This window comes from Oryx dammah, unplaced genomic scaffold (genome assembly GCF_014754425.2).
Source record: "Oryx dammah isolate SB20612 unplaced genomic scaffold, SCBI_Odam_1.1 HiC_scaffold_12, whole genome shotgun sequence".
Lineage (NCBI taxonomy): Eukaryota > Metazoa > Chordata > Mammalia > Artiodactyla > Bovidae > Oryx > Oryx dammah.
Genome location: NW_024070196.1, coordinates 44,024,306 through 44,038,932, shown reverse-complemented (window position 1 = coordinate 44,038,932; position 14,627 = coordinate 44,024,306). Strand labels below are relative to the sequence as shown.

Sequence of the window (14,627 nt, the reverse complement as noted above, 5' to 3'; positions counted from 1 at the left end):
AGCTGCCGTTCGAAGCGCTCCAGTGCAGTGACTTGAGCCCCAAGCCCACCCCACTGTGGAACCCCTCACCCCCGGCTCTACAGATGAGGAGACTGAGGCTCCAAGAAGGGAAATGAGTGGCCAGCATCACTGCGAGTGGAGGAGTCGGGACAGAGCCCCAGGATCGGGCCCCAGAAGCCTCTGTGTGGCCACGTTCCCAGCATTTGACAAGGACCAGCACTCTGGGCCTCGACATCAGGAGAGGCAGGGTGGGGTCACAGTGGAGCCCCGCTAGCACTGGGCAGAGCTGTCATCCAGGCATGTGGCTCCATGTTCTCAGTAAGAGGCAGGATTTCGTGAGGAATCTCCAGATTTTTTAATGTTGGCAGCAATTCTTTTAAACATTAGGACAACGGAAGCCTCATCTAGCTTTTGGCTTCTTAAGCCTTGTCTCAAGGCCTGTCCACCCGTGGATGGGAATCAGGGAAGGCTATCAGTTAAGCCTGGGGCGTACCACGTGTCCCTTGTTATATCACCTCCGTGAACATGGGCGACACACAGCGACCTCAGACATCGCAGGTCACATCTGTTAGCAAAGTGACGTGGTGGCTTGGGGCATGGAGGAGCTGAGCTCGGGGGCTCTGTGATGCAGGACCCTGAGCTCACATATGTGTCTGACCTACGCTGGGTGGTCATGAGCTCCCAGCAGGGTGCCTTCCCCCAGCCACTCTTTAGAGTCACCTGAGTCCCAGGCATTCAGGCTGACATAGCCTGAGGGCCCTCGGGTGAGCTGAGGTGCACTTGGGACTAACCCTGGGCTGACTGACAGATGGGCAGAGGGGATGGCCCTGGAGGAGTGGTCCTACTGCTTCATTGTTTGCTGGCTTGACTAGGCTGGGAGGAACTGGTAGGCCAGTAGAGGGGTGTGGTTCTTGCCGAGTGGGATTGGAATTAGGAGCAAGCAGGGAAGGTTGGGGTTGACGCTGGGCTCTCATATGGGCCAAATAGGGCTCCCCGTCTAGCCACCAGCCTTTACGGTGAGGGACATGAGCCAGCACTTGCAGGGCTGAGAGACACCTCCTTGAAACTCCCTGGGTTAGGGCCTTCAGCCATTCCAAAGGGGAGGGAAGCCTTCATTCTCATCCTTGTTGGAAGACAACAGTAATTATATTGAGTGGTGGTGGTGAAAAATACCATCTTACTGTATATAGTAATGAGTATGTACCCAGCCCTAGAGGTTTGCACGTATTCACTCATATAAGCCTTACAACAGTCCTGTAGGTGGGCCATTGACTGTTTTCCAGAAGCATACCTGAGGCACAGAGAGGTCACGGCACTTGTCCAAGGCTGCACAGCGGCGGTGGCAGCGCAGTGCCAGAGCAGGCATCTGCCCCAGAGCTGTGTCTTGCCCTCCTTACACACCCAGCACTCACCTAGGGTCTGTCCCCTGCTCTGTGGGCTCCCTGCCTGGACCCCCACCCACACCAGGGTGACAGTTTCCAGGGCCGCCCAGCCCAGCCCCATGAAGGTCGCCTCACTCGGGCAGCTCCCGCAAGACAGATGTGGCTCTCTTTCCCTCCTTGTCCTGATTAATTGCCTCATTCAATTCCGACTCTATTGCAGTTAAACATTAATTCAGTAGGACTTAATAACGTGAATTCATTTACGACGCAGCCTGTGCTGGCTGAAAACGGTGAGCTGTTTGGTTAATTACAGGCTCCGTGCGCTCGCTGGCAGGCACCCTCACCCCCCTCAATGTCACATCATTTAGCTGTCACCAGGGGCCCCATCCAAAGGTGCAGGAGGGCTGTGAAACCGGGCCTGGGGCTGCTTCCTGGGGAGCCGAAGGACAGGTGTGCTGTGCCCGAGACCCAGCCTTCTGACGGCTTGGTGGGATCGCAGTTTCCACCTCAGGGGCTCTGTGCTGCTAATTAGGCATAAAGAAGTCTGATTGGGGGTCTCTGGCAGCTCTGCTATTTCTGCAGGATCAGAGACGGTTCGTGCCAGCCCTTCTCCAGGCCCCGCTCCCCACAGGCCATGACCCCTTAGTCCCTCCACCCCTCTCTCCTAAAGTGCCAGTCACATGGTTGCACACTTAAGAGCGTGGTCCGGGCTCTGCATGTGAAGCTCTGCGTGTTCAGGCTGCTCACCTTTCCAGCTTCACCCCCCACGTTCCCCTCCTCACCTTCCTGCTCTGCTTCCCAGGTGTCAGCCACCCCGCTAGAGCTGGCCAGCCCTGAGGGGCAGGGGCCTCTTGCCATGGTTGTCCAGCCAGGAAGCTGGGCCCACAGCCCCTTCTGCCTTTTATGAAGGGACCCCCCCAACCCCCAGAGATCTCGGATCAGGCCCTGTAGGGTGCATGTCAGAGGGGCAGAGGGTCCATGCAGCTGTTCTCAGCTTCAGGAAGATCCCCCCAAATACCAATCCCTGTTGCCACAGGTTCCAGGTTGGGGTCCCCACCGTGGTGAAGCCCAAGGCAGGCTGGCACAACTCTGTGTACTCTCACTGTACCACTCTAGCCCTTAGCCTAGGGCATGGAGGGCGTGTGCCCCATTGCTGAGTGGGTCTGGGGTGGGCTCCTCCCGAGAAGCAGCATGTGTCTGGGGAACACCCCCACATGTCTGCCAGGGTCCCATGAGCCTCCTGTGAGTTCCAGGGAGATTTATTTTCAGCGGTATAATTCACTTGACACAAACACGTCACAATTAAAGCTGCTGGAAAGAGCTTCTTTTTCCTTTATATTCTTTTAGGGGGAAAATTGCTGTGGTTTCTAGAGCAGCCTTTCTTTTTAGAGCTCTGTGCTTACTGGGAACTGAAAACAAAGATCTATTTACACGATTGTCACAATCTCCTTAACCAGCTGCTCTCACATGTGTAGCGGTTTCTACTGGGGCGTCTGCAGGGGCCGGGCAGTGGGAGCAGGCGTCCCAGGCGCCCCCGCCCTGCCCCTGCCCTCCTGTTACTCTGAGGCTAGGTTTTCACGTCTCCCTCCCCTGAGCCCTGGTCCATGAGCCTCATAGCCACTCAGGAGCCCCTCTCATCTCACCGCCCCCCACCCCAGGGAGCTCAGCACCTGGGAGGGGACCAGAGGGGAGTGGGGTTTACTCCATGTGTTTCCTGGGGTTACCTGTTGGCTCTGGGCCCGCTTGGGCCTGGGACGGTGGCTGGTCTGCGTCTCCCCAGTCACGTGTTCTCCTTTGTCTCACCTCTGCCTCACCTACACCCGTGCCCGTCCCCCGCACCAGGGTCTCAATGGAGCTCTGACCCAGAGCTTGCCAGGGGCCCCCAGATCCCTCCCAGCTTCTGGTACGTGGGTCCCTGGCTGGGGCCACTCCCACCCCAGACCCAAGGCCCCGAGTCAGGGTGGGGATCTGCCAGAGCCACCGCCTCTGGCCCTCCCTGCCCCCAGCCCACTCTCACCTTCTCACCCACTAGCGACCAGCCTGCCTGCAGGACACTGACTCCCCTCTCTCTCTCTCTGTCTCTCCTCTGCAGTGTGACAGCGAGAGCGACGGGGATGACAAGGTAAGCTGCAGCCCCCACACACACTTCACCTGCCCCTCCTGCTGACCTGGCTTCCTGGCAGGCTGGGCCCCGGAGACCAGGCAGAAAGGTTGTGGTTCTCCTGTGGGGCATGCAAGGGCTGGGGGTGGCCTCCCGGGTGTCGAGGTGCCAACCTGGCCTGGCTGAGGCCAAGGACATCATGCTGGGGTGCTGCCCAGGCTCCCTGGGACTGCAGGACCATACCGTACCCCAGTTCCTGGCCTGTCTGCAGCTGTCAGTCCAGGGTTCCCTGGGATGGGGGCACCGTGGGCAAAGCAGGGGCCACGCTCTGTTGGGCCAAGTGCAGCCCCCAGTGTTTCCAGGCTGGGGGTGTAAACATCACCCCCAAACAGACACTTCTGTTAATAGCAGCAGCGCCTGGTCCCTCGCAGTCCCCCCCAGTCCCTGATTTTCAGGAACAGTGAAGTTTCCACTGTCTCGGGGTTTTATGCAGTGGGGAGTTAGCATAGGGACAGCGAGGGGCCCTCTCACAGTGCCAGCGTCCTTCTGCACTCCTTTCCACAGCGCCTCCCCTTGGCCCATGGGATTCGGGAGTTCTTGGTCCTGGTCATCTGCTGGGCCCTGTGTGTCCTGGGGGGCAGAGGAAGAGCTCTTATCTCAGCAACTGTTTGCAGAACACCTACTGTGTGCTGAGCTCTGTGGGCAGGGATACAGTTGGGGGCACCACTTGGCACTGGCTCTCAACTTGGAAAAGCAGCAGCGAGCATGAGACTCAATGGGTGCACATACCTGGCACTCACTCAAAGCACCATGGGGCAGGCCCTGCCACTACCCGATGCAGATGTGGCGACTAAGGCACAGAGAGGGTAAGGAACCTGCCCAAGGCCACACAGCTGGAACCCAGGGAGTCTGGCTGCACCATCTTTGGTGAACAAGTGAACAGCCCACCTGAAGAATCTTAGGTGGTGAGACTGGCAAGAGGTGGCCACACCGACGCGATGGAGCCCCTGGCCCTCGGGGTGGGGCCCGGGGGCCGGCACTGAGCACCATGGGGGACGTGTGTCCAGGCAATGAGGGCAGTGCGCATAAGGGCACTTGGTGAGAGGTGGACGGGAGGGCTGCTGAGCACTGTTTGCGCAAGGTTTTGTGAACTGGAGCGTGGTTCCGTCAGGAGGTCTGTGTGCTGTGTGGCCATCAGTTGCCACCTCCCTAGTGTGGCCTGACCTGCCTGGACTGGAGCTGTGGATGGACAGACGGCCAGCCTCTTTCCTGCAGGCTTCACGCTTTAGCATAGCTCAGCCTGTAAGCAGGTGAGCAAGCGTGGAAAGGATTCAGAGGCTGCCTGGCAAGGTGAGCAGGGGCAGGGCAGGCCTGTAGCGCACACCTGGGTCCAGATGACAAGCCTCATGGCAGGCGTACTGGTCTGGGCCAGGCGAGTGGGGCAGGGGCGGAGAGGTGGAGGTAGCAATGGGAGTCACATGGTGGATAGAGGAGGGGCGGGTGTGGGCACAGGGGCGGTCAGGGATGTGCTGTCCAAAGTGAGTTGGCCCAGATGCCCTGTGGGGTCACTGTGGTCTAGACCATCCTAGGAAGGTGGCGAGAGGGCAGGGCAGCTGGGAAGTGTCTCTGGTCCTGGGTGCCCTCCCCTCAGCTGTCCTGTGAGCTGACAGGGCATGGTGGGCACCGGCGAGGTGAACCCCGGGCCAGGTGCCACGTTGCCACAGGCGCTATCACTCCTGATGCCTTTAATGAATTAGATTATAGCACCTGGGAGAGGGCCGTGTTGGCCTGTTGCCCTCAGCACCTCCTTTCATTTAAAACCAACTTGCAGGAAAAGTGCTCTGAAGCCAAGGGCCCTCTGAGGGAGGGTGTGGGAAGGGGGTTTCGGAGACCCTGAGGCTCCTGACTGCGCCTTCCAGAGCCGCCTGGTCAGCGCTGGCCCTGGCAGGGTTCTCCCTCCACCCTTTGGTCCACCGTCCTGCAGGAGGCAGGACCCTGGGAGTGGAGACCAGGGGCTGGAAGGGCAGAGCCAGGGCCCAGCCGCACACGGCCGCCGTGAGCACACACACCGAGAACTGCACAGAGCCATCGGCTCCAAGCATCAAGGCTGGTGGGCCGTGACCGAGGGCGTTCTGGGGGCCGTGGCTTTGGCTTCCTCTACACTCACACCCACCCTCGAGCTGGCCCCGAAGCTCACTCTGGCCAAGTCTGGGGGTGGTCTGGAACCTGTGGTTCTTTCTGGCGATTCACTGTGCAGCCTGAGGGAAGAACTCCACTCTGGGGGGTCTCTGAGAAGTCCAGGGTACGAGTCCCAGAGCCCTCTGTTGGCAGGAACTGGCTGGCTTCTGTGTTGGGCCTCAGGGGGTCCTGAGGAGGAAGAGCTGAGTCCAGCCTTCCTCAGGCTGACTGGGCCGGCAGTGGCGGGCCCTGAATGGGCTGCATGGGTGATGCGGGGACACACCCAGTCCCGTGTGCGACAGCCCCTGGCTCTGTTGCAGGGCTGGCCAAGGTCAGAGGAGGGAGAGGGAAGCTGCCCACTCTCCACACCCCCATGCCCCCACCTGCTCCGTGACTGATGGGGGCTACAGTGAGCGAGTTAGCACAGAGTGAGTAAGCCTGTCTGCTGCTGTTTGTAAGGAGACGCGTCCTCAGAAGTGGACAGAGCCAAGTCATGCTTTAGAAAGCCCCTTGGCTGGTAAGCCAGGGAAAGGTACAGGTTTCCTCCCAGGTCACCCAAATTTGCCTTTTCCATGAGCATGTGGGTCTCCTGTGACACTCAGGTGTGTCCCTGGGCAGCTTGAGTTGGAGGCCAGAGGCCAGGGCTGAGATTCCGTGCAGCTGACAGCGGTGCCACTCAGCCTAGGCTGGAGGGGTCGTGGACGGAGCCCCATGAGCTGCCTGATGGAGGGGAGGTCGTGGGGCTTTGCAGAGTGGTCACCTAGGACAAGGGCTCACTTTAGGGCCCAGGATATTCACCAGCCAGCATGGCTGAACCTTGGTATTTCTGCCCCTGGGACGGGGATGTGCATGGTCAGAACTGACTGGGCCCTGGATCAGTTAGGAAATTCATTTACTTCTGTAATGGAAATTGCACTTAACAGGGGCTTAGTAGTTTCTTTTTCTTACCTAAAGGCCTGGATGTCGGCCTTCTAGGTTGGCATGGCCCGTCTGTGGTCATCAGGTTCCTCTTTCTACTTGGCATTCTTGGCAAATGGCTTCTTCCTCATGAAAGTGTTAGTCGATCAGTCATGTCCAACTCTTTGCCACCCCATGGACTGTAGTCCACTGGACTCCTCAGTCCATGGAATTCTCCAGGCAACAGCACTGGAGTTGGTTGCCATTCCACTTTCCAGAGGATCTTCCCAACCCAGGGATCATCGAACCCAGGTCTCCTGCATTTGCAGGCAGATTCTTTACCATCTGAGCCACTAGGGAAGCCCTTCCTCATAGTCATCACTTAATCCCCGGGGGCAGTTCTAACACCAGCCATTTCATCTGCATTCCCTCTTCTCACACCATTGATCTTACAGAGTGACTGATCATCTCCATGGTGAGGCAGGGATGATGTTGGTGCAAAGTGTCCAGTGGAGCCGAAGCAGAAGGAGGGAGGGGATGAGCTCAGGGGTCACGATATAAAAAGTAATCATGGCAAGAAGTTCAGCGTTTGTTCCAAGCCCTATGGGGAACCACCATCCTGAGAGGTCCCTGCCACACAGCCTTACCCTGGCAGTGCTCCCTGGGAACACTAATTATGCACCAAGGGTATCAAGTGTGGTTCAGACTTCTTGGTTTCCTCTGTGGCAGGGACACCCGGTTACTCAAGGCTGTTTGGTTCTGAGTCGAGGTGGTGGGTATGGAGAGTTTGGATAACCAGAGAGATCTGAGTGCCTTCTGTCATTTGCCTGAGCTGGGTTTCTGGACGATGAGTGACTTCCTCTGGAACCATCAAAAAGCAGGTGCAGGTCAGAGGGCCCTGGCAGACACTCATCCGGGACCTCAACCAAAATGACCATCCGCCTCCCCACCTCAGTTTGGCTGGCCTGTGGCAGGGCCCGCTCCTTAAGAGCAGAGAGAAGTCCTCTGCCCCTGGCAGTGCTCCGACTGCTTTCCTCCAGGAGCAGAGCCAGTAGGAGCTGGACGGGAGGAAGGCCACGTGTCTCCATAGCATGTCCAAGATGGCCAAAGTCCTGCCTTTAGGAGCCTGCAAGAGCATGAGCAGGACGGAGGACAGCGTCCACTTAGAGCAGTGCCCTGGCCTCCCCTGGAGCCTGGCAGCCAATGGGCCAGGGGCAGCTCCCTGCGCACCCACAGCGGTGCCTCCCAGGACAAGTTGGAACAAGCTTGACCTGTCACCTTCCTTGGTGCAGAGCAGATTTGAAGTAGCTGGTTGGAAGCCACCTGGGCTGCTCTCAGAGGAGGGGTCAGTGAAGGAGGAGCAAGCTGGGCGTGCAGGTGGGGCAGGAGAGTGAGAGGCTGTAGCCGATGGGGTCTGTCCACGCTGACTCACCCACGTGCTAGGTGCTGGTGACGCCATGGTAGGCAGGGAGGGCGGGACAGTAGGAAGGTCCAGGGCCCATCTCTCCTGGCCAGTTTGCTCCAGTATCTGAGGCCAGATGTACCTGAGCCTCCCACCTTGCCCCCCACCCCGAGCTCCTGCCAGCCCACCTGCCCCTCCTCATCAGCCTTGGGCTCTGCCTCTGGCTCCAGGTGCAAACACAATAAGGACATTGTACCTCCCAGATACAGACAATCAGAGACCAGCCCAGCCCCTGAGGCTGACACCCAGACAGACAGATGGAAAATCTCTCCACCGCCTTTCCTTCTGAGGGACCAGGCCCTGCCCTGGGGGCAGCCCATGCCCCAGGCTTCAGGCCCCCCTTACTGCCCCAAAACATGTGGCTCCCCACCCCACCCTGCCACACATAATCCCCCACACGCTTTGCCACGCTGCCCCCGAGTCCTGCTCTGGGCACCCGACTGCTGGCGGGGAAGGCGGCCGTACTGCCAGGAGGCTTTGGAGCCTGGCGGCCAGATGGCTGTGGTTGGAGTCTAACTGCTTTTTTATTGGAAAAACATGGGGTGAAAAATTGTGTGGGGCTCATTAGGCAACCCGCTGGCCTGGCCAGCTGCCGTCTGCCTGAGCGGCTCAGCGAGGTGGCTGGGCAGCCAGCACCTAGCTCTCTGGAGGGCTGTCTGTCTGTCTGGCCTGTCTGCCAGGCTCAGTGCCCCCATCCCCGACTCCACCAGGACATGCTCCCCGTGCTGGGCTGCAGGAACAGGACCTGGGAGGGGGCAGTCAGGCAGCTGGCTGGAGGGCCTGGGGCCCTCTTGAGGGCCAGACTCCCACAGCCAGCCCTCCACCCCCTGAGCCTCGGCTCTTTGCTAAATGTTGTCAACTAGGGGTCATGGTGGTTCCTGCAGCCTGGGGTGGAGGCAGGGATTCCAGGGGTTGGTGCTGGCTGCTGAGGTGGTCTGGCCAGCTTCTCGGCCCCAGCCCCACTCTCACCCCCACTTCAACTTCCACCCCAGCACATCCTCTTCCAAAGCCCCTGGTCAGCCTTGCTGCTTCTAAGCCCTCAGTCCGCAGTGAGCACAGACCCCAGTCCAGGCTCAGCCTTCTCCGAACCCCCATGTTTTCATCTCTGAAATGAGGCTTAGCAGGTCTACCCCTTAGGTCCCCTGTGACGACAGGGAAAGGGCACACAGACATGACACACAGCAGCTCAGACAGCACCTGGCTTGCGTCCCTGCTGCCATCACGGGGCACCGCCCCTCTGGCCCCGCCACCACCACCATGGCCATCCCCGGCTGACACCCTCTGAGAAACGCTCAACACCCAGTTCCCGCGGGATGCCCTGCTTGCCCTCGGATCGCCCCTGCTCACAGAGGTTTTCCTCCGTGTGCCCAGCCCAGCCCCAGTCTTGAGAACATCTGCCGGAGTCCGTAGGAGGCTCACCCACCCTCCTCTCTCCTAGCCGCTGCCCGCCTCCCAGGCCAGATGCTGTGGGGACAGAAGCGCCCGGAGCTAGTGCTCCTCGGGTGCCCCCACCTCAGCTGGAGCAGGGCGACGTCACAGGGGTGTCCTCACGATGTTTGGGAGGGGCTGTGCACTGGGACCTAGGGCTGCTCTGCCCAGAGAGTCTTCCCACGGGTCTGCCCAAGGAAGAGCCTTTGGCAGTTTGCTCTCCAGCCTTGGGCTGGAACTGGGGGCAGTGCATAGATCCCAGCAAGGACTGTGATCTGGTGACTAAAACATAGCCCATACCTCCTGGGCCCTGCCCATATCGGTTAATTCTGCCCCAGCTAACCCTCTGAAGTGACGTCTGTCCTGCAGCCCAACCTACAGCGAGGAGCCTGAGGGACCGAGTGAGGATCTGCCAGGACTGGAGTCCCCAGGGAGAGTCAGGCACTGTCAGGCTACTGCAAGATCCTAGCAGGCAATGGCGAGGCCTGGGCTAGAGGTGCAGGGGTGGGAGTGGTCCTTGTGTCCTACAGCTGCCACAGCAAACCACCAATGACCTAAAGCAGCTCAAGTTTATAGTTCAGGAGGTCAGAAGTTCAAAATGGGTCTCCTTAGGCTAAAATCCAGAGACTTGGGGCCCTTCAGATTGACACATCTGCCCTGCTAGCCTCAGAGGAGGCCTCACTGGGCTGGGGGCACCCAGGGCCTGGTGCACATGTGCAAGGTGGGTGGTCTACCTTGGGGCAGGTGGGGAGACTGGTGGGAACCATGGGATTCATCAGGACACAGGGAAGACCAAGCACACAAAACAAGTGGATGCTTTCAGACACAGTCACAGTTTGAGAACAAATAGGGTGGATGGGGCAGGGGTTAGAGGTAGACTGAGACAGCTCGTCCCATCCCCCTAAACTTGAGGCCTCTCCCTTCACACCCTGACCCTGCCACAGCAGAGAGTTGGGTTAGCATCCACAAGAGGGCTCCGCCCTGTGAGTCCCATTCCCTACCCCCATCCCACCTCCACCCCTCAGTAGGACCAGAGGCATCGCCCTACTCAATGCCTCCCACCCTACTAAGGGACCTGCAGACCAGACCCTAGTCCCCAGTCCCAAAAGAAAGGGCTTTGCAGTTATTCTGGCTGAAAAGAGCCAAGCCTGCCTCCTGCCTCCACCACTTCTCCTGATACCCAGAGCTCATGGCTCCTGCTTCAGACACTGGCTGAGAACGCACTGCCCTCAGGGATGGGCTGGGCAGGGTGCCCACCGCATGCTCACTGGACTCAAGCACCGCACACTGGGTGGCTCAATCCACAGCAAGTTACACTCTCAGGGTTCCTGTTACGGAGACCCGGGGCCTAGAATCAAGGTGTGGGCAGGGCTGTACTCCCTCCAGAGGAGCCTTCCTGCCTCTGGTGGCCTCAGGCTTCCCAAGCTGGTGGAATGGCTCCCATCTCCACGTCTGCGGTCATGCAGGCCCTCACACCCCCATGACTGTGTCTCCTCTGTGCAGAAGAAGGCAGACATAGGACTTGGGCGCCCAGTCTAGGATGCTTACCTGGAGATCCTGGATCCCACCTGCCAAGACCCTCATTCCAAATATGGCCCCATTCTGAGGTCCTGGGTGTGCATGTCTCTGGGGGCCACACTCAGCCCAAGGCAGGCTGCCCTGTCCTCCTGCCCGCAGCCACCTCGTGGACAGCATGAACTGCAGAGGACTGTTGTGGCCACAGTGCCAAGGATGGCAGAGGGGCCACTGCCTTAAAAGCTCCGCTGTGCATCCCCTCAACTGTAGTCCCAAGCCCATCCTCCAAGGCTTTCCGAAGGGTCTTCTTGATTGCGTGAAATCTCACATCTCTGGCACAATCTGCATTTACCCCCTTGTAGCTATTCTGCACTGGATTTCCTTTTTCTGGTCAGTGAGGAGGGCAGGCCAGCACTGAGTGGGATCTTAGTGACCTTCTGTTGTTCAGTAACTATGTTGTGTCCGACTCTTCGGACGCCATGGACTGCAGCCCATCAGACTTCCCTGTCCTCCACCATCTCCTGGAATTTGCTCAAGTTCATGTCCATTGTGTCAGTGATGCTCTCTAACCATCTCATCCTCTGCCGTCCCCTTCTCCTTTTGCCTTCAGTCTTTCCCAGCATCAGGGAAGTATTGAAGCTTCAGCATCAGTCCTTCCAATGAATATTCAGGGTTGATTTCCTTTAGGATTGACTGGCTTGATCTCCTTTATGTCCAAGGGACTCTCAAGAGTCTTTTCCAGCATCACAGTTCAAAAGCATCAATTCTTCGGCACTCAGCCTTCTTTATGGTCCAACTCTCCCATCCATACATTACTGGCAAAAACCATAGCTTTGACTATACACACCTTTGTCGGCAAAGTGAGGTCTCTGCTTGTTCATACATTTTATAGGTCTGTCATAGCTTTCCTTCCATGGAGCAAGCTTCTTTTAACTTCATGGCTAGAGTCATGGTCTGCAGTGATTTTGGGGCCCAAGAAAATAAAGTCTGTCACTGCTTTCACTTTTCCCCCTTTTGTTTGCCATGACGTGATGGAACTGGATACCATGATCTTAGTTTTTTGAATGTTGAGTTTCAAGCCAGCTTTTTCACTCTCCTCTTTTAGCTTCATCAAGAGGCTGTTTAGTTCCTCTTCATTTTCTGCCATTAGAGTGGAATCATCTGCATATCTGTTGTTATTTTCTCCCAGCAATCTTGACTCCAGCTTGTGATTCATCCAACTCACATTTCCCTTGATGTACTCTGTATGGAAGTTAAATAAGCAAGGTGACTATATACAACCTTGACGTATTCCTTTTTCAGTTTTGAGCAAGTCAGTTGTTCAGGTCTGGCTCTAACTGTTAAGTCTTCACCCGCATACAGATTTCTCAGGAGGCAGGTCAGGTGGTCTGGTATTCCCATCTCCCAAGAATTTTCCACAGTTTGTTGTGATTCACACAGTCAAAGGCTTTAGCATAGTCAGTGAAGCAGAAGTAGATGTTTTTCTGGAACTTCTTTGCTTTTTCAATGATCCAGAAAATGCTGGCAATTTGATCTCTGGTTCCTCTTAGTGAGCATTTGTAGATCTTTCTGGCCTTTGCCTCTTTCCCAACACTGGGTGACCAACAGGCCCAGCTAGCATGGACCCTCAGCACTCTGCCCCGCCCTCCATGCCCTCCCCTCAGCTGAGCCTGCCAGCCTGGCTGAGAGGATCCAGGTTCCAGTCCACACCCATGAACTCCCTCTATGTGAGGCCACACAGCTCCTTGGCAAGAACTAACCAAGGCAGAGAAGCTGGGCCCAGGAAGCCTATCCCCCCTCCCCCCAATCCCCAAGCCACACTGGCCTCCTCACATACGCAGTGCCCCGTCTTGGCAGGTGTTCCTGTCACATGGCCCATGGGCCTTCATCTGTAGCCCCTGCATCCACCTGCCCCACTGAGAGAGAGCCACGAGGGAGCGGGCAGGCTGTCACCATCTTAGCCTAGCAGAGGGGAGCCCAGCGACTAAGTGGCAGTGGGGTGGGTACTCCTAGTGCCTCCTGGTCGTGAGTGGAGCACCCTGCATGGACCCCGTGATAAAGCCTCCGCGTGCTCTGCACAAGGACACCAGACACAGAATGTTGGTTGCTGACCTCCGAACCCTGGGTAACCGTGCTGCTGACCACAGGCCGCAAGTGGATTACATCTCTCTGGCCTGAAGGTCTGAGAGACGTCCCTGTGCTCTCCACTGGCTGCCTTCATTCTTCCTGCTAATCTAGTCCCACTCTATTTCTTTCTAGATTTCTAACCCCATTAGGTCTTCTCAGATCACACCACTCTCCTTTCTAAAGGGACTTAAAGATGGTCCTGCCTAAAGTCTGGCTTTCCTCCCAAACCAGAGGATGGGGCCAGGATTGCAGCCTTCCCAAGAACTCAGTGCTCACGTTGGACTTAAGAATGACGTTCAACATGAAGCTGTATCATTACAGGAAGATGGGGTCTCCGCCAAGGTTTGAGGCAGCGGTAAGAGAGGCCCCAAGACAGGAGCCAAGGGGGGACATTGAGACCTTGGTCAGACTCTGGAGCTTGTTCTACCAGGTTGATGAGGCTGGGCTAGGGCTGGCGAGTCTCCTAGCTACTCCCACTGGTTCCTGGCACCGGCCCAGCTCTCAGTTCCCACCCGCTCTCCCCACCTCCACCCTGGTTCCTAGAACCTGTTACAGCCAGGGGTGGGGTCTCCAGGTAGCTGGAGAGGCTGGGTGCAGTCTGGCTGCTCATCTGTAGGACACATGGCAACGGAACGCCTTGGGGCCCAGAGGATTCAGCTGCTCAGTTGGGGATGGCGCCTGACCTGGTGCACCAGGGTCACCACCTCGGAGCTCTAAGCTCCATCACCAGCTACTGGCTGATGTCTCCCATGGAACAGTCCCTGTCCCCATGCCTGGAGGGACCCTACCCCTTTTCATCCCCACACCTGCTTGTCACAGCAGCTCCTAGCCCAGCTCCTTGCACCCTGCCCAGCCCTGTGATGGCTCCTACAGCAGGGCCTTCTTAATGACCTCATCATGTCTGTCTTCCTCAGACTCCACACACACCTCTTCCTGTCACTCAGCACAAATGCCGGAGCTCTGTCATGGCCTCAAGGCCCTGCACCCCCAGGCCACCTCTATGGAAGGCCCTGCCGGGTTGTTCCTGCCTCAGGGACTTTTGCACTGGCTGTGGCCACCCCAGAGGACTCTTCCACAGACCTCCCCTCAGCTTGGCCGTTGTCCTCTTTCAGGTGTCAGCTCAAATGCCCCTCATGGGAAGTCCCCCCAGGTGCCATTCAGAGCATGTCACCCTTCACTGCCTGCCCACCCCGCCTGACTCATTGCCTGTTTCCCGGCATATTGCCCATCGCTCCCACTAGGCTGAGGCTGACTCAGGCCTGCTGATGGCGCATCTGGGCAGCTCTGGAGGCCCAAGGGCTTGTTCTTCTGCATACCATCCCCTCATCGGGGTCCTCGATAGGAGGATAGCTGCTGTGACAGATTATCACAAACTTGGTGGCTGAATACTACACTGTTATCTCTCAGTCTGTGGGAGTTAAGTGGACTGGGCTGGTCCCTCTGCAGCTCCAGGAGAATCCATCTGTGGTGTTTCGGAGCTTAGAGAGGGGCCCACACTCCTGGCCCCTTTCATCTTCACAGCCAGCAGGCCAGCGTC

General features: G+C 57.8%; 1 protein-coding gene across 25 annotated transcripts in view; it reads left to right on the top strand.

Moving 5' to 3' along the window:
* The window catches only part of FBRSL1 (fibrosin like 1), an 84,096-nt gene that overhangs the window by 47,826 nt on the left and 21,643 nt on the right, over window positions 1-14,627 (top strand). For all 25 annotated transcript variants that reach the window (XM_040251566.1, XM_040251564.1, XM_040251554.1 and 22 more), the window contains exon 5: window positions 3,475-3,504. In XM_040251566.1, coding sequence (XP_040107500.1) covers window positions 3,475-3,504 — 30 coding nt within the window. The remainder of the gene's footprint in view (window positions 1-3,474; window positions 3,505-14,627) is intronic.